Genomic DNA, 24,224 nt, shown 5'->3' with positions numbered 1-24,224 from the left:
TAGTGATGTAAAATTAAGTTTTGTCTCTTCTCTTGCAGGGTCGAGCTCCTTAGCCAGCCTTTTGTACCCCAAGTCACTTGTTAAATCTACTTCTATTGCTCAAGCTTCTCGGCATAATAGCTTTTGAAGTTGCTTATTGAGCTCAACTTAGCACTATGTTCATGTAGCCCATTCCGTTTGCACTTACTCTTGCACTAGTTTTATGATATTCCTCCGGTTCTTGTGCGTCCCAAGCTTCCACCCGTGTTCTCTAGGACTCTTGTTACTCATTTTGAACAGTGCAACTTTGTCCACTGAAATATTCGCTCAATATGACATTATGTGAATTGCTTACTTCAACGCTGTGAGATTAAGCTTTCTCAACTACTCAATGACGGAACTTTCTTTAGTTTTGTTTTGAAGGTCGGGATTACAGACTGGGGCTGCATATTAAGGTGCTGGTCTTACATTACTTGTTTATAATGTTCTATAGGACTCTTTATGTGCATAGAATATATGCCAAATTCGCATATGCTGCAGACGTTTTTGCTGATTTTTTTGCTTAGGTAGCAAGTTAAGAGATTTGTAAATTTTAAAAACTTTCTCGGTTCTGTTTCAGGAATTTTTTTTTTTGTTATTATTATTTTTAAGCCTGTACTGCTCCTGTGAATTTCTTCCTCCCACTACTGTTCAGTCTGAAGTAAAACAAACCATCATTCAGACCAATGTTGCAGTGCATCCATGTGTCTTTGTAGTCTCCCACCGTCTTCCTTCATAACTCTCGTCACCTTTCCATCATCGGCAAACCGAAATATGAATTACCTATTTCTCTGCCAGGTCATTGACACACAGCAACGAGAGAATGGGCCTCATTACTGAGCCCTGTGGCACACCACTTCTGTCCCTACTCTTACTTTACTTTCTTCTCTCATTATTACCGTCTGAGTCTTACCAGAGAGGTATTCCCCCTCACTCTAGTACTTTACCAGTTACACAAGCATTGCTCTAATATTTGCATGGGGACTTGTTTTTTTGCGTGACTAAATCAAACATTTATTTGTTTTGTACGTGGATACAGAAGACGACTTGTTTGTTAGCCGGTCTTAGTTAGCTTTCCCTTTCTTCACTTTACCTTAAGCCTCACTTTACTTGTTTTCCCTAAAATGCGGCCGCCAATCGGTTTACAGGTCGCCGATTGCAAGAGCGACACAGCTAAGGATCGATGCCGCTCTGTCAGCACTGATCCTTCTTGCCCAGGGTTCGAACCTGGCCTTGATCACTCGCGAGGCGTGTAGCGAGCCAGTTACCACTGCCCCACATTTGCGCTTCTATCAATCAAGGAATATACCGTTAGCCCACTCTTCAAATTTGTCATTTTCATTGGGTTGTGGGACTCGAATAAATTCGTTAGACATGATTTATCTTTAGATGAAGCATTGCTGGGGTCAGGAGTGCGAATATCTTGAGAATATCTTCAGGACCTTGCAAGGAATGTGTCAATAACAGTTGGAGCATCTCTTCCTCCTTTTGTGTTAATTAGGGGTCATGTTAGCTGACTTACATATTTACGGTAATTCATTCAAGTTCAGATTTGAAAAGCATTGTAAGGGAATGGCTCGGTATCTTTGCTACCTCAGGATACATAGGGAGATTTCTTCTGGTCCCATCGTTTTTATTGTCCAGTTGCGCCAGGTGTCTTCTTTCCTCTGTAGCTCACTGATCAAGTAATGCACTTCTAAGATCCCCCGGGAGTTTTGTTTCATTATTGAATACGCCCTGGTAACTTAAATGTAGTACTTCGCATACTTCCTTGTCGTTCTCGGCGACTGTTTTCTCTTGTTTAGTCTGATTACTTATTTGCTGTCATTTTCCTTCTGATGTGTTTGTGCTGCAGAAGCTTTTGTTGACTTTTCACTTTTCACTATATCATTTTCACACTTCATCCTTGCCTCTCTTTTTAGTCATGTGGTTTGATTGCTTTCTCTTGTAGTTATGATTCCCTTCCCTATATTTGCCATGGCCTCTTGCTCCTCCATTCTACCTTTAGGTATACCTAAGTTGTACAATGTTTGATTTTGTACTTTACTGTTTCAGGTCTTAAAGTGAGTAAACATATACTCTGCGCATCTTTGCATTTGCTTGTTATGTAATTAATCATTTCCTGAGGAGATTCATCTCCGAATTTTCTTTTCTATGATGTTCACGCTAGGCATTCTGACTTTCTGGTAATATCCTTTACCATAGGCTTGTCTGTTTGTCATCCTCTCTAACTTCCCTGGTTTGTAATTTCATATTATCTATGTCTGCTTCATTTTATATAAATATTTGAAACGTCGTCGTCTCCTCATCTTCTGGCGTAGGGTTTAGTTCTCCTATGTAAATATTAGGTTCAAATATTAGGTTCAGTCTGGCAGGAATGGCATCTCGTGTTGCCCCTTGCTTGTTGTCTTTGAAAAATTCCTTCCTGCTGCCTTAATTTTGCTAAGGCAATTTTCCTCCCATTCCTGGCGTTCATTGTCTGTGTATTTTCCTATGGTTGAAGTGACATATTACTAGTAACTTTGGTTTAAGTTTGTAAACTTTTTCTGTACCGTCTTGGAGGATTTCTATGCTGGCTGTTTTTGTCTCATCATATTCTTGCTTGGGTTTCCTGGTGTCGTCTTAATACCTGTAGATCACCACCCGCACCATTCTCTGTTTCCCTTACTCCTGTGCCAAATTGATTTTTCCTGTGATAGGCTTTGCATTAATAATTTCACACTTATATTCGTAGCTTTTTGCTGTTTTATACACTAAAAAAAGTAATTTGTATTCATGACTGCTTAATTTCCATCATTGCTTCCATGTTAGGCTCCATCTTCCCAATTATCTCAGTATTTCCGCCTTGTTTGCTACTTCATCTGCATTAACGCAGCAGACTCTGAGGCTGCTTGACCTGACTGTTTGGTAAAGTTAGGCTCCTAAGTGTGGATGAGTGGGAGCGGGTGTAGGTACAATCTCATTTACTAAGTTGGTAATTCGGATGAAGGATCCGAGGCTAGAGATTATTACTCCACTACAGTATAGTCAAGCGGAATGTGTGTTTCTGGATGGGGTGGGTGCGGTTGTATGGTGTTCGCCTATCTTATAATTTGGGAGAAATTCGAGTTTTCCTCGATTATAAGCAGTATTGACCATTCGTCAGAAGGCGACCCACAACAGTCGACTAATAGCCAAGTACCTGATTCTTGCTAGGTGAACAGTGGCAGTGGGCGTAAGATGGCTTAATAAACTGTCTCGCCCTGCCTAGGATTCGAACCCAGGACGAGTAGGTATTAAGCTGACAGCATGTATATATGTGTGTATGTATGTATCTATGTGTGCCTGTGCGTGGTTTTGCCGTTATTTTGTGTAAAGTAAAATTATCGACCAAAAGTATAAAAATTTCAGTAGTAGTTTTGTTTAAATTTAAAAAAGTAGCACAATTTAAACAATTATGAAATCTTTAGTCGATATTCTCTAAAGAAAATATTACTGGTAAACTTCCAAGTATTGAAACATGTTTATCATCATTTAACTATATAATGAACTCAGCGTTACATTATGAAAATCTTAAGAGTGTTATTTTCATTAAGGAAAATTTAGGTTAAACGGTTCTGTTTTTGCTTTTAGTCTAAAATTTGCTGCTTAAATCTAAGTTCTTTTAGAGAACCTCACTTGGGTGACCCTGTTGTCGAGTGTATCAACTTACCTGACTCTGTTGCTCGACCTATTTTGTTCTGTTGCTCGACCTATTTTGTCCTGTTGCTCGACCTATTTTGTTCTGTTGCTCGACCTATTTTGTCCTGTTGCTCGACCTATTTTGTCCTGTTGCTCGACTTATTTTGTCCTGTTGCTCGACCTATTTTGTCCTGTTGCTCGACCTATTTTGCCCTGTTGCTCGACCTATTTTGTCCTGTCGCTCGAGGTATTTACTCCTATTCCTCGACATATGAGGTCTTGTCATAGACTGTTTAACAATGTGGATGGAAGTGATAGGCCAGTGAAACGTAAATTGTAATTGTAAATCCATTTACAATGGTTAAGTTTTAGTTCACATATACGCCCCTATAAATAATATTGCACACAAAGGTTAGTGTCATTGTTCATCTCTTACGTTAATGAGGTATTGTACATGTTTTGTTTATGTTCCCGAACCATGCAGATAGTGATCAGTGATTTGAGCGATTAGAACAGGTACTCTTATCTTTGGTACAGACTTGGCTCTTGGCTCTTGCCATTCACTTTTAGCAAAGTCAAGTGCAAACAACAGCAAAAGTACATTCTGCACAGACCCGCATCTATATACTCGCCTGTTATAGAGTTCATCTTTAGATTCTAAGCGAGAATGATTGTTTGTGCGATTTTTTTTTTGTTTTGTTTTTGTTGGTTGGTCTGTGAAAATGCTTGAGGTCATTACACCTGGAGCGTCTTCCTCCACTTCTGGTGATTGATACATTGTCGGAAAATATCGTGGTATACTTTTATGTTTAGTTAGGCTTATATACAAAGACACCGCGGTAAAGTGATGCACTGACGCCTCCTGGCGGTCTATAACCACAAACATCTACTAATGTGTCCCACTAACTGCTTGTTTCACTTAGAACAAGCCACGCGCTTTGATTTGCTGATGCTCTCTGAACGTAAATACAGGCATCCTAGATTGATAAAGATTAAGCCACCCAAGAGGTGGCACGAGCATGAATAGCCCGTAAACAGGCATCCTAGTTTGGTGGAACATAAAGTACTCAAACTAATATATAAATGGGAAGTATGCAGCATCATCCCCAAGGTTCCCAGACCGTGAGGGTGTTGTTGGAGGGAGCTGGTGGCGCAGTAGGCTGGTGAAGATGGAGAACCCACCGGTTGGTTGCTGGAAGAGGGAAGGGGGCCGATGGAAGGACCGTGGCTGTTGCGTCTTCTTCAGGAGAGCCTCTGGAGGGAAGGTCCGGGCTGCCAGCTGCGGGAGACAACAGTTTGAGCGTCTGTGACACAACTCTAAGTCTCAATAAAGCATTTGAGAACATAAAACTACAAGAACTGAAGGAACCACAGAACGCGCATTGCCCCAAGCGAGAAGGTTCATGTTTATATCCAAATATGAATCGTCTCACTTGTTTACCAAACAAGCTTGAAACAGATCAGTGATCCCACACCTGTTATGTTACCTGGCAACGACTCCCACAATCGGTACGGTACCTGGCAAGACCACCGCACGTGTTTGTTAGCTGCCAAGAACCTGTTATGACTGGGCTGGAGCCTAAGCGTAACTTGAAAGCCTATTCATAAACGTTTAATTTGCACACCAATATATCTTTTGTTGCATATTGTTCCTCAGTGTTGCTGTAGGACTAGATATGCTAATTTTATCTTGAGTATATGTTTTGTTGGATGGAAGTTCCTTAAGTAGACGAATGCCAATTATCCAGTAGGTTGTAATTTTGTGAAAGACATGGCAGCGACTTGAGTTAATCTGATTTATTTGCTTTGTGAAATGACGTTATTTAATTTGAATAACATATGCAGATAAGATTAAATGTATATGAACTGATTCATTAAGAAATTAGACTAAGAGTTAATTTTCATATCTTGTTTTGAAAGTTGTATATTTCTATTCAGTGACCCAAGTGTGTGTAAAATTCTTATGCGACTAGTATACACGATTAACATATCTTAGGAGTAGCTTTTTAGTATGGAGAAAAATATGTTATGATAGATTTGACGGTTAAACCAAAGAGTACTTGGCAGTATTACATCAGCTGGTGTCTAGAGTCTAGACCCTAGCCATCAGCTGATGCAGTGCTGCCAAGTTTTGAAGCGTAACTATACTAAAGTCTGTATGCCAAGCAGATACTGCATTGTAGATAAAAACAATTCTATAATAGAAGCCTGGATGATATTTGTGGGATATAGCTGTGTATTCGGTCATTACCAGTGATGGGTTTGTAGCTAGTACTTGGCATAATTTTTCGTTAGGAGTAGATCTGGCACCGCCTACGACTTGAGCCAAGAGTCGGTTTTTTTCCCAGTAGGATTTTGTTTGTTAATTTAATATATTAAAATATTAATTTATTGAACTTACGTTAATTTATTACTATTAATTCAAAGTGGATTGTATATTTACAAGTTATCGTGCTAGGTGTTGAGCATAAATGAATATTTTGATGACGTCACGGATCTCACGTTCTCTATAATCCTTTTATGACTAACTAATATAAATTAACAACATCTTATGGCGGTTAGTAATCCGGTGTCTGGATTTCCGACACCAGGAGTTCAATCTCCCAGGAATGCAGGATTTAAGTCAGTCGGTTTGGTGAGTTTGTGACGTATAGACATGTTAATTTTGTTGGCTGATTTTTGAACACGTATTTCACGTTGTTTGTTGAGTAGTGGATAGAATGTCAGGTATTCACTGGTGGCATTGATTACAATTATATTACAGTCGTATAATGACATATAATGTGCATTTTAATAATTTAAAAATGGGGAGAGGAAAATGGAGAAACAGAGTTGTACTCTGTTTCAACTAGTTGTACCTAGTTGTACTCACCTAGTTGTACTCGTGTGGTTAAGCTTGCTAGTTAGTCTCTCGGGGCCAGATTCACGAAAGCACTTACGCAAGCACTTACGAACGTGTACATCTTTCCTCAATCTTTGACGGCTTTGGTTACATTTATTAAACAGTTTACAAGCATGAAAACTTGCCAATCAACTGTTGTTATTGTTATAAACAGCCTCCTGGTGCTTCGGAGCTCATTAACTGTTTAATAATTACAAACAAAGCCGCCAGAGATTGAGAAAAGATGTACAGGCTCGTAAGTGCTTTCGTGAATCTGGCCCTCGGGCATCATGGAAGGGAAGCGAATTATCAAGGGAAAAGCGCCAAGCCATTACGACTATATAGCACTTGGAAGGGGTCAGGATAAGAATTTGGGATGGGACGGGGGGGGGGAAGGAGGAAGAGATGGTGCCCAACCACTTGGACGGTCGGGGATTGAACGCCAACCTGCATGAAGCGAGACCGTCGCTCTACCGTCCAGCCCAAGTGGTTGGGGGCATCATGGAGCAAATGTTATTAACGATCATACAACTCGCTCTCTATATTATATACGCTTGAAGTCAGCTTAAATCTCTATACTGAACAAATGCAGATTTTGTCACTGCAATAAAGCCTTTGTAGGACACAACTCCGGCCAACATAAGTACGACGAATTATTTAACAACAAAAAATGCAATTGCACGGCCGAGTGCAAGTGGCTCAGTCCTCATATAATGAGTATGTAAATTTATACTCTGTTTTGCTGGTGTAGCGGAGGGGGCGTAGCTCCCCCCGCGCCGCCTGGAGGGGTCGCCTCCTGCCTCCCACCACAACACTAATGATGCAAAACACAAAATTCATTCACGGTGAATTATACTTTATTTGCTTTGTTTGGGCTTAAGGTCTATCGTCCTCTGGAGGGTTACATAAAAGGTCACTGACTAATCAGCAGTGAAATAAACACTCCATTCACCTGGGCTCTAGGGGACTCGAACCACCGTCCCCAAGCGTGTGAGGCTAAAGCTCTATCCACTCTTCTATGAGTAGAATTAATATGGAAATATTCCAGAAGCAACATTTTGCTGCCAAACTGGATTTTTAGACTTCCTTTGACTACTATATATATATATATATATATATATATATATATATATATATATGTAATATATATATATATATATATATATATATATATATATATATATATATATATATATATATATATAACAACTAATATAGAAGATATATCCAACAAGTACAACAACAAGTTTTGCCACAGAGCAAAACGTATCCAGCACCGGCGCCCCTGCTCGCCTCCGCCACCGTTAAACCGGCAAACTGCTTATCCATCGCCTGCCTGTCGCTGATTGGCTGGTGCCCGTCGCACCTGCCCCACCACCCGCCACACGAGCTGATGTCTGGGCCACCGCGACCTAGGGAAGGCAGAATATATCGTGCTCCACACAAGTTGACACGTCTCATTGGTAGACTAAGCCTTGGCTTACGTGTACTAAGGGAGGTGGCAGCTTGAAGCCAATATTCTTGCACTAATATAATTTACTTTGCTATTATTCACTTGTCTTAACGTAACTTTTCATTTGCCAGTGATTATTCTTATTATTTTGTTTGATTTATCTGTTACAGTTTTTATGCCCAATTTTATTCATGTTTTGCTTTTCTAACATAATTAAAATTTCATTGTTAAATTTACTTGTGTTTTGTGTGTCTTCCCATTACCTTACCACAGACGAAAGTTCCAGCTTTTTTCTTTTTTTTTCTTTATGTGACGAGGCCATACCCCTAGCTTTTGAAACAGCCGAACACCAACGCGTTACCGTCACAATATATATATATATATATATATATATATATATATATATATATATATATATATATATGTATAAATTTTGTAAAGGAACAATTCTCCACATCGGGCTCCATCATATGTTTTCTAGAGCCTTTTATATATTGGTACCGGGGTGCTTATCAAGACTATTGAAGGGGAACTCTTCTAGAAATCCTCCCATTACTGTCTGCAGGCGAGGAGGTAATGATTGATGCGACCTTTCAGGGGCTTAAGGTGTTTTACTTCTCTCACTTGAGCAGCCATCATTATTTTGTGCTTAAAGCCACTGGTAATTAGCTTTTGTCTCGCATTGTGGCTGTCTTGAATGGGGGAAGGTGGTTATTTTGTCTGTCATGATACACACACACACACACACACACACACACACACACACACACACACACACACACACACACACACACACACACACACACACACACACACATACACACACACATACACACACACACACACACACACACACACACACACACACACACACACACACACACACACACACATACACACACACACACACACACACACACACACACACACAGGGGATTGAGAATCCTCGTGCGTGTGTATTCACCTAGTTGTGCTTGCGGAGGTTGAGCTTCGGCTCTCCGTCTCTCTGATTCCTGAGCCTATTGGGCTCGGGAATCATATGTGTATTTGAAGCTGTGTATGGGGTCTGCCTCCACCACATCACTGCCTGGTGCATTCCATCTGTTAACTACTCTGACACTGAGAAAGTTCTTTCTAATGTGGCTCATTTGGGTACTTAATTGTAATGGGTACTCATATGGGTACTGTGTAGATATTTACTACTAGTGTCTGCAGAATCTTAGCTCTTGGACCCCGCCTATCTAACCATTTCTATTTGTCCTCTATTATATTTAGTACATATATTTTTTCTCTAACACACACCCACACATCGCCAGGAAGCAGCCCGTAGCAGCTGTCTAACTCCCAGGTACCTATATACTGCTATGTGAAGAGAAGCACCAGGGTGAAAGAAACTTTGTCCATTTGTTACCGCCTCCGCCGGGGATCGAACCCGGGCCCTTAGGACTACGACCCCCGACCAAAATGCTCATGAGCCAAGGGCTGTGTGTGTGTATTCACCTAGTTGCATTCACCTAGTTGTGTTTGCGGGGGCTGAGCTTTGCTCTTTCGGCTCTTTCTTTCTCTTTGCTCTCAACTGTCAATCAACTGTTTACGAACTACTTTTTTTTTCCCCACACCACACACGCACCCCAGGAAGCAGCCCGTGACAGCTGACTAACTCCCAGGTACCTATTTAGTGCTAGGTAACAGGGGCATTCAGGTTGAAAGAAACTTTGTCCATTTGTTTCTGCCTGGTGCGGGAATCGAACCCGCGCTACAGAATTACGAGTCCTGCACGCTATCCACCAGGCTACGAGGCCCCTCAGATGTGTATGTAATTACCTAAGTGTAGTTACAGGATGAGAGCTACGCTCGTGGTGTCCCGTCTTCCCAGCACTCTTTGTCATATAACGCTTTGAAACTACTGACGGTCTTGGCCTCCACCACCTTCTCACCTAACTAGTTTCAACCGTCTACCACTCTGTTTGCGAAAGTGAATTTTCTTATATATCTTCGACATTGTGTGTGTGTGTATGGAGCAGTCTCCACATTAGCCTGGTGATCTACTAGCTTATAGTGAGAGAACCTGTAAAAGATGGAGTGTGGGGATGGTGTTCGTGTTGGATAAATAGCAAGTGTGTTGTAACTTTTCGCCATGATGGGTGTGTGCCTCGCCTGCTGGCCGAGTGGACCATTAGTCAACTGGTGGGCTTCTCCGTGTCGTCTACGGAGGTCTTCATCATTACTTCCTTAAGATGTTGTATGGTCGGGGTCTGGGTCTGTGGCAGCCACCGTCGCTGCTCCTCACCACCAACACACCACACATTCAAGATTCTCAAGGGAATCGACAGGGTAGATAAAGACAGTCTATTTAACACAAGGGGCACGGGAGACATCTCCCGTCACGCAGGGTGCAGTCGCACCTCCACAGATCTCCAGTATCATCTATTGATACTGGTAATGGCTCAAAAGGGCCACCACTTACGGGCTATTCATGCCCGTGCCACCTTTTGTATGGCTTAATCTTCATCAATCAATCAACACAAGGGGCACACGCACTAGGGGACACAGGTGGAAACTGAGTGCCCAAATGAGCCACAGAGATATTAGAAAGAATTTTTTTAGTGTCAGAGTGGTTGACAAATGGAATGCATTAGGCAGTGATGTGGTGGAGGCTGACTCCATACACAGTTTCAAGTGTAGATATGATAGAGCCCAATAGGCTCAGGAACCTGTACACCTGTTGATTGACGGTTGAGAGGCGGGACCAAAGAGCCAGAGCTCAACCCCCGCAAGCACAACTAGGTGAGTACACCTTTACATAAGCTAGCGTAGCCTAGTGTGTCATAAAAGTTAAGGCTTTTACCTTATATAGATATAAGATCTTAGGTATAGATAAGATATCTATATAAGATATAGGTATACATCTTACCACCACGTCTAGGAGACTGGGTTAATGTAAGTAAACACTGAACTATTGTTCTGGATCACGTGGCAAAGAGACAAATAGACCTGAAACATGTGGCAAAGAGACAAATAGACCCTGAAACATGTGACTGAGAGAAATAGACCTGAAACATGTGGCAATGAGAGAAATAGACCTGAAACATGTGACTGAGAGAAATTGACCCTGAAACATTGACTGGGCGTGAGTGAGTGAGTGAGTGAGTGAGTGAGTGACTTACCTCACAGAGGCAGCTCGCACATGAGTGTAGGCATGATGTCCAGATCTGAGATCTGAGAGATGGCAAGAGTGATGGAGTTGTCGGTGAGTCCGGACGACACCATGCGGGCAGTGGTCATCCCGCACACGATGTGGGACGCAGGCAGCCCTACCATGCAGGTCCAGGCAGCAGCAGTAGACAGCAGCAGACAGCAGCAGCAGACAGCAGCAGGCAAGCAAGCACGGGGGGGGGGGGAGAGAAAGAAACAGTTAGAAGGAGTCGTTTTAACTTGGCATCATTGTGGAGTTTTGGCCAGATCGTTAGAGGCTTTTGAGCTGTTGCTGCTCAGGGTGAATCTCTTATGAGCAGGTCTGTGTTCTTATTTCGCACAGCACCGTGCTCAGCCCCACTCACACGCACAACAGCGTGCACACCCGTCCACACACACCTCGTGCGCGCACACACCCATTTCCACACTCCCAGGCACACCCACATTTCCATATATATGGAAATATTAAAAAAAAATTACCGGTCGCCACAAAATTAGCCTGTGTTGGCTTTCCAATTACAAGATCCAAGCCAGTCCATCTTTTGAAACCCCTTCGTCACATGATCGAAACCCAGGCCCAGACCCAGGGTCTGGTGTAATAAGACCGCCGGATATAAAGGGTAGAGGCCTGTTTTATTAAGCCTCTTACGGGCTATTCATGCCCGTGCCACCTCTTGGGTGGCTTAATCTTTATCAATCGTCAATCTTTATTGACCCTGTTATCTAAAATTATCTGGGGATCGCTGTTGAGGAGCACTGATCTTTACATCAAAAATACTCCACGAGAGGATACCTACCTGGCTGACCTCAGACTGTTTTTAGTGCCTATGACGTCCGACCGCATCATTATCACAGCCCGTGTACAATTCACACGCTGACAAAAAATGTTTATTGACGACGTAAATTTTATTCTCGGTAAGTTTTATGGCTGAACTGTGGCTCGGTTTCCCCCGAGATAGTAAATTTGTTAAATATTGTAAGCGAGTTGCTCAATAAGCGAGTTGCTCAATAAGCGAGTTGCTCAATAAGCGTTGCTTTGAAAATATCTCACTGCAGTCGATGTGGAGAAGTAGGCCACAGCTGCCCAGACACACTGAGGTAAAGGAAACAGCATGTTACACGTGTGTGTGTGTTACACGTGTGTGTGTGTTACACGTGTGTGTGTGTTACACGTGTGTGTGTGTGTTACACGTGTGTGTGTGTGTTACTCGTGTGTGTGTGTTACACGTGTGTGTGTGTGTTACACGTGTGTGCGTATGTGTTACACGTGTGTGTGTTACACGTGTGTGTGTGTTACACGTGTGTGTGTGTTACACATGTGTGTGTGTGTGTTACACGTGTGTGTGTGTGTTACACGTGTGTGTGGAAGACTCACGTTACGTGATTGATGACGCCAGAGGTGTTGGGTTAGGTAATAGTGCTGAACCAGCGGTGATGCTGGCATCAACATCATCATTATTAGAGATGGTTATCCTATGACACTGGTTATCCCTTGACACTGGTTATCCTATGACACTGGTTATCCCTTGACACTGGTTATCCTATGACACTGGTTATCCCTTGACACTGGTTATCCTATGACACTGGTTATCCCTTGACACTGGTTATCCTATGACACTGGTTATCCCTTGACACTGGTTATCCTATGACACTGGTTATCCCTTGACACTGGTTATCCTATGACACTGGTTATCCCTTGACACTGGTTATCCTATGACACTGGTTATCCCTTGACACTGGTTATCCTATGACACTGGTTATCCCTTGACACTAGATGACTGTTCACACACTCCGCGGAACTCTTTCCAGTTCTGGACCTTGAGGTGAGAATGTACCAGTCTCTCGGCTACTTGGGACAGTATTTCTACCTCACAAACTGAAATCACAGTCGACGGTTCGACCCCCCCTCGCATTTCAACTTAGACACATTTAAATTACTAGCGTATCTCAATTTAACTTTGCTTTTAAATGTGAGTGGTTGAGGAGACAGGCATGTCGCCCTTGGGTCTATAGCCAAGTCCCTAATCTATACTGACAATACTGAATACAAAAGGCATTATGGGGCGAGTAGACTCTGACAAAGGTGGTGCTTAATAAGCTGGTGGAAGCATTCTTATAGGATATCTTGAGTTATCTTGAGATGATTTGGGGCTTTTTAGTGTCCCCGCGGCCCGGTCTTCGACCAGGCCTCCACCCCCAGGAAGCAGCCCGTGACAGCTGACTAACACCCAGGTACCTATTTTACTGCTAGGTAACAGGGGCATAGGGTGAAAGAAACTCTGCCCATTGTTTCTCGCCTGGGATCGAACCCAGGACCACAGGATCACAAGTACAGCGTGCTGTCCGCTCGGCCGACCGGCTCCCCTTGTTAGGATGAGTTAGCACGCTGTGGAAAGGAGGAAGATAAACTCCCCGGAAAAGATAGGGGACAAACTACAAATATGCAAACCCCATGACTCTACCAGAGCTAAGAGTCAAGTTTCTAACGCATTAAACTTGAAAGTTATGAGCAAAAATTAAGCTTTGCTGAAATTACCTCAATTAAAACAATTACACAATGGATTTACACACTCATAAGTGCGGACGCGAATGAACTCCAGCAATGTAAAAATTCCACATTTACATCCACTACAAAAGTCTGGTTACTGGATGTTATATAAAAGCATTTTGCATAATATAATTATGCAAAATACTTTTGATTAGGGGAAGAGTAGGTCACCCAAGGTTTACATAAGATATGGTTTATATGACTACACTCCCGGACGCAGGTTCGAATCCTCGTCACAGCCCTTGTGGATTTGTTCATGGTTTATATGTATTCACCTAGTTGTGCTTGTGGGGATTGAGCTCTCCTCTTTACGGCCCGCCTCTCAACTGTCAGTCAATCAGCTGTTACTAACTACTAACTAATTTTTTTTACACACACACACACACACACACACACACACACACACACACACACACACACACACACCTCGGAGGGGCCTGGTAGCCTGGTGGATAGCACGCAGGACTCGTAATTCTGTGGCGCGGGTTCGATTCCCCCACCAGGCAGAAACAAACGGGCAGCAAAGTTTCTTTCACCCCGAATGCCCCTGTTACCTAGCAGTAAATAGGTACCTGGGAGTTAGCCAGCTGTCACGGGCTGCTTCCTGGTGTGTGTGTGTGTGGTGTGGAGAAAAAAAATGTAGTTAGTAAACAGTTGATTGCCAGTTGAGAGGCGGGCCGAAAGAGCAAAGCTCAACCCCCGCAAACACAACTAGGTGAATTCAACTAGGTGAACTAGGTGAATACAACTAGGTGAACTAGGTGAATACAACTAGGTGAACTAGGTGAATACAACTAGGTGAACTAGGTGAACACAACTAGGTGAACTAGGTGAATACACACACACCTCGTGTTCCCAGACTCCTACATTACACAAGCATCTAGTCATCCATGCGGAGGCCCCTTGGCTCTCAAGATGGAATTTTTTTAATAGCCTTTGGGAGCTGGGGACTGAAGTTGAGATGTTTTGGGTTGACAAGAAGCATGCTATCGTTGAAAGACCTTGCAGCAAGAGTAGTTAGCTCAACTTAGTACATAGTTGAAATTTCCCTTCATTTAAATGCACTTAATCTGCAGCGGCAAGAAGAAAAATAAGAAAATAGGATTTATACAAAGGAAAATATAACAGCGTTTTAAGAAAAGTTTAAGTATTGGCTAAAACAAAAAAGAGTAACATAAAATTGCACACTTTTCCACCCTTTCTGTGTTCTTGGAAGATGGTGATTTTTTTTTTTTTTTGCAGGGATATTCCTGCGCGGGCCCTAAGCCTCTGGCTGGCCCACTGGGCGGGCCCTAAGTCTCTGGCTGGCTCACTGGGCGGGCCCTAAGCCTCTGGCTGGCCCACTGGGCGGGCCCTAAGTCTCTGGCTGGCCCACTGGGCGGGCCCTAAGCCTCTGGCTGGCCCACTGGGCGGGCCCTAAGCCTCTGGCTGGCCCACTGGGCGGGCCCTAAGTCTCTGGCTGGCCCACTGGGCGGGCCCTAAGCCTCTGGCTGGCCCACTGGGCGGGCCCTAAGTCTCTGGCTGGCCCACTGGGCGGGCCCTAAGTCTCTGGCTGGCCCACTGGGCGGGCCCTAAGCCTCTGGCTGGCCCACTGGGCGGGCCCTAAGCCTCTGGCTGGCTCACTGGGCGGGCCCTAAGTCTCTGGCTGGCCCACTGTGCGGGCCCTAAACCTCTGGCTGGCCCACTGGGCGGGCCCTAAGTCTCTGGCTGGCCCACTGTGCGACCCCTAAGCCTCTGGATGGCCCACTGTGCGGGCCCTAAGCCTCTGGCTGGCCCACTGGGCGGGCCCTAAGTCTCTGGCTGGCCCACTGTGCGACCCCTAAGCCTCTGGCTGGCCCACTGGGCGGGCCCTAAGTCTCTGGCTGGCCCACTGTGCGACCCCTAAGCCTCTGGATGGCCCACTGTGCGGGCCCTAAGCCTCTGGCTGGCCCACTGGGCGGGCCCTAAGTCTCTGGCTGGCCCACTGGGCGGGCCCTAAACCTCTGGCTGGCCCACTGGGCGGGCCCTAAGTCTCTGGCTGGCCCACTGTGCGGCCCCTAAGCCTCTGGATGGCCCACTGGGCGGGCCCTAAGCCTCTGGCTGGCCCACTGTGCGGGCCCTAAGCCTCTGGCTGGCCCACTGTGCGGGCCCTAAGCCTCTGGATGGCCCACTAAGTGTTGCTTGTTTCTGTTTTACTTGGGCGGAGTATGAGTATTTATGACTCGTATGGTCGCTTCAGTAAGATTTTGTCCCATGTGTTTGACAACTTCTGCTCTGTTGAATCTAAGTTGAGATCTTAAGGATGGCGATGAGGTTCAGTCTGCTAACTTCAGACTCACGTGGTCGCCCACTTCACAAAACTATCATTGCACTTGAAGAAACACTTTCCTCATCTAGAAAGGTCTATATATGCCAGTAGCTACTAAACCCATGTCTGTCTCATTTCACTGAAATCCCCGATAGTGATAATAGTTTTGCAGAACAAATGATCGCGCTTACCTGGTTGATACCTGGTTGATACCTGGTTGATGGGGTTCTGGGAGTTCTTCTACTCCCCAAGCCCGGCCCGAGGCCAGGCTCGACTTGCGAGAGCTTGGTCCACCAGGCTGTTGCTTGGAGCGGCCCGCAGCAGGCCCACATATACCTGGTTGATGGGGTTCTGGGAGTTCTTCTACTCCCCAAGCCCGCCCCGAGGCCAGGCTTGACTTGTGAGAGTTTGGTCCACCAGGCTGTTGCTTGGAGCGGCCCGCAGCAGGCCCACATATACCTGGTTGATGGGGTTCTGGGAGTTCTTCTACTCCCCGAGCCCGGCCCGAGGCCAGGCTCGACTTGCGAGAGCTTGGTCCACCAGGCTGTTGCTTGGAGCGGCCCGCAGGCCCACATATACCTGGTTGATGGGGTTCTGGGAGTTCTTCTACTCCCCAAGCCCGGCCCGAGGCCAGGCTTGACTTGTGAGAGTTTGGTCCACCAGGCTGTTGCTTGGAGCGGCCCGCAGCAGGCCCACATACCCACCACAGCCCGGTTGGTCCGGTGCTTCTCTTAGAAAACAGTCCAGTTTTCTCTTGAAGATGTCCACGGTTGTTCCGGCAATATTTCTTATAGAGCTTAGGTCAAGCAATTAGTGCAAAAAGTTTTTTGAAGACCATTTGGAGTCTTTCTGGTCAGTAATTGAAGATGAATGTCATTTGTAGTTGTTGGGGCGTGATTCAATTATTGCCCTTTCCAAGCTACTATATTTTTAAAGTAAGATTTTCCACTCTTGCCATTCACGAAGACCTCAAAGCGTAACCGTTGTTATTATTGTTTGAGACTTAGCTACTCGGACTAAAATTTCCAATGTAGCACGGGCTATGGCGAGCCCATAGTGGACTCATTTGACACGGGAGCGGGGCTGGAACTCAGAAAAGCGTATCCGTTGAACCCCGAATACGATCAGAGCTGAGGTGAGGAGTGGTGACGTGAGGTGAGGTAACGTGAGGTGAGGTGACGTGACGTGACGTGACGTGAGGTGAGGTGAGGTGACGTGAGGTGAGGTGACTTGAGGTGAGGTAATATGAGGTGAGGTAATATGAGGTGAGGTAATATGAGGTGAGGTGAGGTAATATGAGGTGAGGTAATATGAGGTGAGGTGAGGTAATATGAGGTGAGGTGACGTGTGGTGTGGTGAGGTGACGTGAGGTAAGATGTGCTCTGTCTCTAATTGCCCTAATTTTGCGGGACGAGTAAAATTGAGGTGTCATTTTTTCTTATTAGCTGGGACCTTGATGGGGAAATATTCACGGTGAGTAATGACTAGATTTTCGTGGCTGCTAAAATGTTTAAACACATACTGGCAGACACATTATTCCCTTCCTCTTTGTTTACATTGGGGAGAAAAGTGTGGCAACCACGTCTCCTGTAGTGAACACCACGCCCTCGGTAGTGTGAACTACTGCTTCAGTACCGACAACCACGCCCTCGGTAGTGTGAACTACTGCTTCAGTACCGACAACCACGCCCTCGGTAGTGTGAACTACTGCTTCAGTACCGACAACCACGCCCTCGGTAGTGTGAACTACTGCTTCAGTACCGACAACCACGCCCTCGGTAGTGTGAACTACTGCTTCAGTACCGACAACCACGCCCTCGGTAGTGTGAACTACTGCTTCAGTACCGACAACCACGCCCTCGGTAGTGTGAACTACTGCTTCAGTACTGACAACCACGCCCTCGGAAGTGTCAACTACTGCTTCAGTACCGACAACCACGCCCTCGGTAGTGTCAACTACTGCTTCAGTACCGACAACCACGCCCTCGGTAGCGACAACCACGACCCCGATAGACACGACCATGAGAGTAAATTAGTTGAGCTTGAGGAGAAATTAGTCGAACACGAGAGAAAATTAGTCAAGCTTGAGAGGAAATTAATTGAGCATCAGAGGAAATTAATAAATCATGAAAGGCAATTTGTTGAAAATAATAGTGCTTTTTAGAAGCGACGTTGTGTATCGTTAATTAACTTGTAACTCGAGATGTGAATTAATTGCATTTACGATTATTGTTGCATTATTTTCCGCACAATTAACGTTAATTGTGGCTAATAATTTAAACTGGTAATGCATATTTCCATCTTTAAAAACGGGGACTACATCTCCATGACTCGCTGAGGGGAAACTATCGCTTCCCCTTTTTTTTTAAATCGCTAATTGAACACAAGTCCTTTTTTAAACGTTATGTTGTTGCTATCTTGGTTGTGAGGTTGCACACACGCGCACACACTCACACACGCGCACACACACACACGCGCACACACACACACCCCTGGTGAAAGGGGGAACTCTGACACCCGAGTTTCCAAGAAGAGTCTCAAGGTTTGGTACACCAATGCTGATGGGGTAGCCAATAAAGCAGAAGAGATAAAAGAAAGAGTTAGTGAGGCAGACCCAGACATAGTGGCAATAGTGGAAACTAAAATAAATGGCATGATCTCGGATGCAATCTTTCCAGAGGGGTACCAGGTGATAAGAAAAGAAAGGACACAGAGACAGGGAGGAGGAGTGGCACTACTAATAAAGCGGAAATGGAAGTTTGATGAGCTGGAAAATCCGGGTACCAATGAAAGCACAAGCTTCATACATGGAACTCTGACAGTGGATGGGAAGAAGATTGTAATCTTGATACTCTACAATCCCCCACCAAACAGTAGAAGGCCCAGGCAGGAGTACGAGGACAGCAACAAGACATGTATGGATGAACTGCAGAGGGCAGCAACTTTAGCGCATAGAATGAGAGCGAAGCTGCTGGTCATGGGGGACCTAAATCACGGAGAGATAGATTGGGAAACGAGGAATCCCCATGGCGGGGAGGAGACCTGGGGAGCGAAGCTGGTAGACGTTATTGACAGGAATTTCCTAACACAGCATGTGAAAGAAGATACTAGGGAAAGAGGAGGGGATACGCCCAGCCTATTAGATCTCATTATCACTCAGAATGTAGAAGACATCGAGCAGTTGGAACATGAAATACCACTAGGAGCTAGTGACCATTGTGTCCTAGTCTTTGACTACATGATGGAGTTTAAAATTGTGACCAAAGGACAAGAGGTCCGGGAAAGGAGACTTGATTACAGAAAAGGGGACTACAGAAGGATAAGGGACTACCTGGGAGAAGTGCAGTGGGAGGAAGAACTTAGAGGAAAAACAGTGCAAGGTATGATGAACCAAGTCATATTGAAATGCAAGGAGGCTGAAGATAGATTTATTCCAACAATAAAGGAAAAAAGCAGGAGGGAATATAATAACCCATGGTTTAATAGACAGTGTCAGGAAGCAAAGGTGAGAAGCAGGAGGGAGTGGAGGAAGTACAGAAGACAAAGGACAGAGGACAACAGGATTAGATGTAACAGAGCTAGGAATGATTACATTAACATAAGACGAGTGTCGGAAAGAAATTATGAGAATGATATTGCAGTCAAAGCGAAAAAGCAACCAAAATTACTACATAGCCATATAAGAAGGAAGATGTCAGTAAATGACCAAGTGACAAGACTGAGGAAAACAGAAGGGGCATATACAGAAAGCGACAAGGAAATCTGCGAGGTACTGAATGCAAAATTCCATGGAGTGTTCACAACCGAGCCTGAGCAGCTCCCATTGTTAGAAGAGATTACCCAAGATGAAAGACTATCAGATATAGAGGTGACAGCAGAGGATGTAATGAAACAGTTGACAACACTGGATGCAAATAAAGCTGTTGGACCAGACAAAGTATCACCGTGGATACTTAAAGAGGCAGCGCAGGCTCTCAGCGTGCCTCTGGCAATGATCTTTAATGAGTCACTTATGTCGGGAGAATTGCCCAGGTGCTGGAAGGAGGCAAATGTCGTACCGATTTTCAAAAAAGGTGATAGGGAGGAGGCACTTAACTACAGACCCGTATCACTGACAAGCATCCCCTGCAAAATACTTGAAAGAATAATTAGGCTAAGACTTGTTGAGCACCTGGAGAGCATTGGGTTTGTAAACAAGCACCAACATGGGTTCTGGACAGGGAAATCATGCCTAACAAACCTTTTAGAATTCTATGATAAAGTAACAAGGATAAGGCAGGACAGAGAAGGCTGGGCAGACTGCATATTTCTTGACTGCCAAAAGGCCTTTGATACGGTACCGCACATGAGACTGCTATACAAACTTGAGAGGCAGGCAGGAGTAAGCGGAAAGGCCCTAGTATGGGTGAAGAACTACCTAACAGGAAGGAGCCAGAGGGTAATGGTAAGGGGCGAAAAGTCGGACTGGCGAACAGTAACAAGTGGAGTACCTCAAGGATCGGTGCTGGGACCAATCCTCTTTCTAATTTACGTAAATGATATGTTTACAGGAGTGGAATCATACATGTCAATGTTTGCAGATGACGCAAAATTAATGAGAAGAGTTGTGACAGACGAGGATTGTAGGATCCTCCAAGAGGACTTAAACAGGCTGCAGAGATGGTCAGGGAAATGGCTACTGGAGTTTAACACCAGTAAATGTAAAGTTATGGAAATGGGATCAGGTGACAGGAGACCAAAGGGACAGTACACAATGAAGGGGAACAGCCTACCTGTAACGATTCGAGAAAGAGACCTGGGAGTGGATGTGACACCTAATCTAACTCCTGAGGCACATATAAATAGGATAACGACAGCAGCGTACTCTACACTGGCGAAAATTAGAACTTCATTCAGAAACCTAATTGAGGAAGCTTTTAGGGCGCTTTACACTGCCTACGTGAGACCCGTCTTAGAGTATGCCGCGCCATCATGGAGCCCCCACCTGAAGAAACACATAAAGAAACTGGAGAAGGTTCAGAGGTTTGCGACGAGGCTTGTCCCAGAGTTACGAGGGATAGGATATGAAGAGCGGCTGAAGGAACTGAACCTTACGACACTAGAGAAAAGAAGGGAGAGAGGAGATATGATAGGGACATATAAAATACTCAGGGGAATTGACAAAGTGGAAATAGATGAAATGTTCACACGTAATAATAACAGAACGAGGGGACATGGGTGGAAACTGGAAACTCAGATGAGTCACAGAGATGTTAGGAAGTTTTCTTTTAGCGTGAGAGTAGTAGAAAAATGGAATGCACTTGGGGAACAGGTTGTGGAAGCAAATACTATTCATACTTTTAAAACTAGGTATGATAGGGAAATGGGACAGGAGTCATTGCTGTAAACAACCGATAGCTAGAAAGGCGGGATCCAAGAGTCAATGCTCGATCCTGCAAGCACATATAGGTGAGTACATATAGGTGAGTACACACGCGCACACGCGCACACGCACACACACACACACACACACACAGATTTCTCGTAGGAGAGATTATGGGAATTAAACCTCACGTCGCTGGAAGACAGACGAGTTAGGGGGGGGACATGATCACCACATACAAGATTTTCAAAGGAATTGATAAGGTGCTGGAAGACAGACTAGTTAGGGGGGGGCCTGATCACCACATACAAGATTCTCAAATGAATTGATAGGGTAGAAAAAGAAAAAGACTTTCGTTATTTAGCACGAAAGGGGCACACGCACTAGGGGACACAGGGGGAAAATTGAGTGCCCAAATGGGCCATAAAGACATTAGAAAGAATTTTTTTAGTGTCAGAGTAATTAACAAATGGAATACAATAGGAAGTGATGTGGTGGAGGCTGACTCCATACACAGTTTTAAGTTAATATATGAAAGAACCCAGTAGGCTCAGGAACCTTTACACCTGTTGATTAACAGTTGAGAGGCGGGCCGAAAGAGCCAAAGCTCAACCCCCGCAAGCACAACAAAGTAAATACAACTAGGTGTATACACACACACACAACTAGGTTTGTACACACACACAACTAGGTTTGTACACACACACAACTAGGTTTGTACACACACACAACTAGGTGAATACACACACACAACTAGGTGAATACACACACAACTAGGTGAATACACACACACAACTAGGTTTGTACACACCCACAACTAGGTTTGTACACACACACAACTAGGTGAATACACACACACACAACTAGGTTTGTACACACACACAACTAGGTGTATACACACACACAACTAGGTGAATACACACACACAACTAGGTGAATACACACAGACAACTAGGTTTGTACACACACACAACTAGGTGAATACACACCCACAACTAGGTTTGTACACACACACACAACTAGGTGTATACACACACAACTAGGTGTATACACACACACAACTAGGTGTATACACACACAACTAGGTGTATACACACACACAACTAGGTGAATACACACAGACAACTAGGTTTGTACACACACACAACTAGGTGAATACACACACACAACTAGGTGTATACACACACAACTAGGTGTATACACACACACAACTAGGTGAATACACACACACAACTAGGTGAATACACACACACAACTAGGTGTATACACACACAACTAGGTGTATACACACACACAACTAGGTGAATACACACAGACAACTAGGTTTGTACACACACACAACTAGGTGAATACACACACACAACTAGGTGAATACACACCCACAACTAGGTTTGTACACACACACACAACTAGGTTTGTACACACACACAACTAGGTGTATACACACACACAACTAGGTGAATACACACACACAACTAGGTGAATACACACAGACAACTAGGTTTGTACACACACACAACTAGGTGAATACACACACACAACTAGGTGAATACACACAGACAACTAGGTTTGTACACACACACAACTAGGTGAATACACACACACAACTAGGTGAATACACACAGACAACTAGGTTTGTACACACACACAACTAGGTGAATACACACACACAACTAGGTGAATACACACAGACAACTAGGTTTGTACACACACACAACTAGGTGAATACACACACACAACTAGGTGAATACATACACACAACTAGGTGAATACACACACACAACTAGGTGAATACACACACACAACTAGGTAAGTACAAGAGGAGGAAGGTAGCCTCCCACGGCAAGCCCGCCACGTCAACACGCAGCCAGGCAGCAACAGGGGGGGGGGGAGGCGGAGACGCCCACACCCCCTGGCGACGAAAACGGCAAACACCCCAAACTACCAGAGGCCAGGCCACACGTCTGTACCTCACGGCAGCTCCAGGTGGACCTGGTGATGGTAGTTGTGGTGGTGGAGGTAGTTGTGGTGGTGGTGGTAGTTGTAGTGGTGGTGGTAGTTGTGGTGGTGGAGGTAGTTGTAGTGGTGGTGGTAGTTGTGGTGGTGGTGGTAGTTGTAGTGGTGGTGGTAGTTGTGGTGGTGGTTGTGGTGGTGGTGGTAGTTGTAGTGGTGGTGGTGGTTGTGGTGGTGGGAGTGGTGGTGGTGCTGGTGGTTGTGGTGGTGGTGGTAGTTGTAGTGGTGGTGGTGGTTGTGGTGGTGGTGCTGGTGCTGGTAGTTGTGGTGGTAGTTGTGGTGGTTGTGGTGGTGGGAGTGGTGGTGGTGCTGGTGCTGGTAGTTGTGGTGGTGGTGCTGGTGGTTGTGGTGGTGGGAGTGGTGGTGGTGCTGGTGGTGGTGGGAGTGGTGGTGGTGCTGGTGGTTGTGGTGGTTGTGGTGGTGGGAGTGGTGGTGGTGCTGGTAGTTGTGGTGGTGGTGCTGGTGGTTGTGGTGGTGGGAGTGGTGGTGGTGCTGGTGGTGGTGGGAGTGGTGGTGGTGCTGGTGGTTGTGGTGGTTGTGGTGGTGGGAGTGGTGGTGGTGCTGGTAGTTGTGGTGGTGGTGCTGGTGGTTGTGGTGGTGGGAGTGGTGGTGGTGCTGGTGGTGGTGGGAGTGGTGGTGGTGCTGGTGGTTGTGGTGGTGGGAGTGGTGGTGGTGCTGGTGGTTGTGGTGGTGGGAGTGGTGGTGGTGCTGGTAGTTGTGGTGGTGGTTGTGGTGGTGGGAGTGGTGGTGGTGCTGGTGGGAGTGGTGGTGGTGCTGGTGGTTGTGGTGGTTGTGGTGGTGGGAGTG

The 24,224-nt window shown here is 45.1% G+C and overlaps 1 protein-coding gene across 1 annotated transcript in view; it reads right to left on the bottom strand.

The window, feature by feature from the left end:
- Nucleotides 1–4,001: 4,001 nt before the first annotated feature.
- Nucleotides 4,002–24,224, bottom strand: part of LOC123771471 (corticotropin-releasing factor-binding protein) — a 225,385-nt gene continuing 205,162 nt past the window's right edge. Inside the window, exons 7-8 of the mRNA XM_045764024.2 lie at nt 11,180–11,326; nt 4,002–4,957 (exon numbers count right to left, since the gene is read on the bottom strand). Of these exons, the coding sequence (XP_045619980.1) occupies nt 11,181–11,326 (146 nt within the window). The 3' untranslated portion in view covers nt 4,002–4,957; nt 11,180. The remainder of the gene's footprint in view (nt 4,958–11,179; nt 11,327–24,224) is intronic.

Source organism: Procambarus clarkii, chromosome 76 (assembly GCF_040958095.1).
Source record: "Procambarus clarkii isolate CNS0578487 chromosome 76, FALCON_Pclarkii_2.0, whole genome shotgun sequence".
Classification (NCBI taxonomy): domain Eukaryota; kingdom Metazoa; phylum Arthropoda; class Malacostraca; order Decapoda; family Cambaridae; genus Procambarus; species Procambarus clarkii.
The sequence above is the reverse complement of the archived record's forward strand: the minus strand, read 5'-3'. Positions and strand labels throughout refer to the sequence as shown.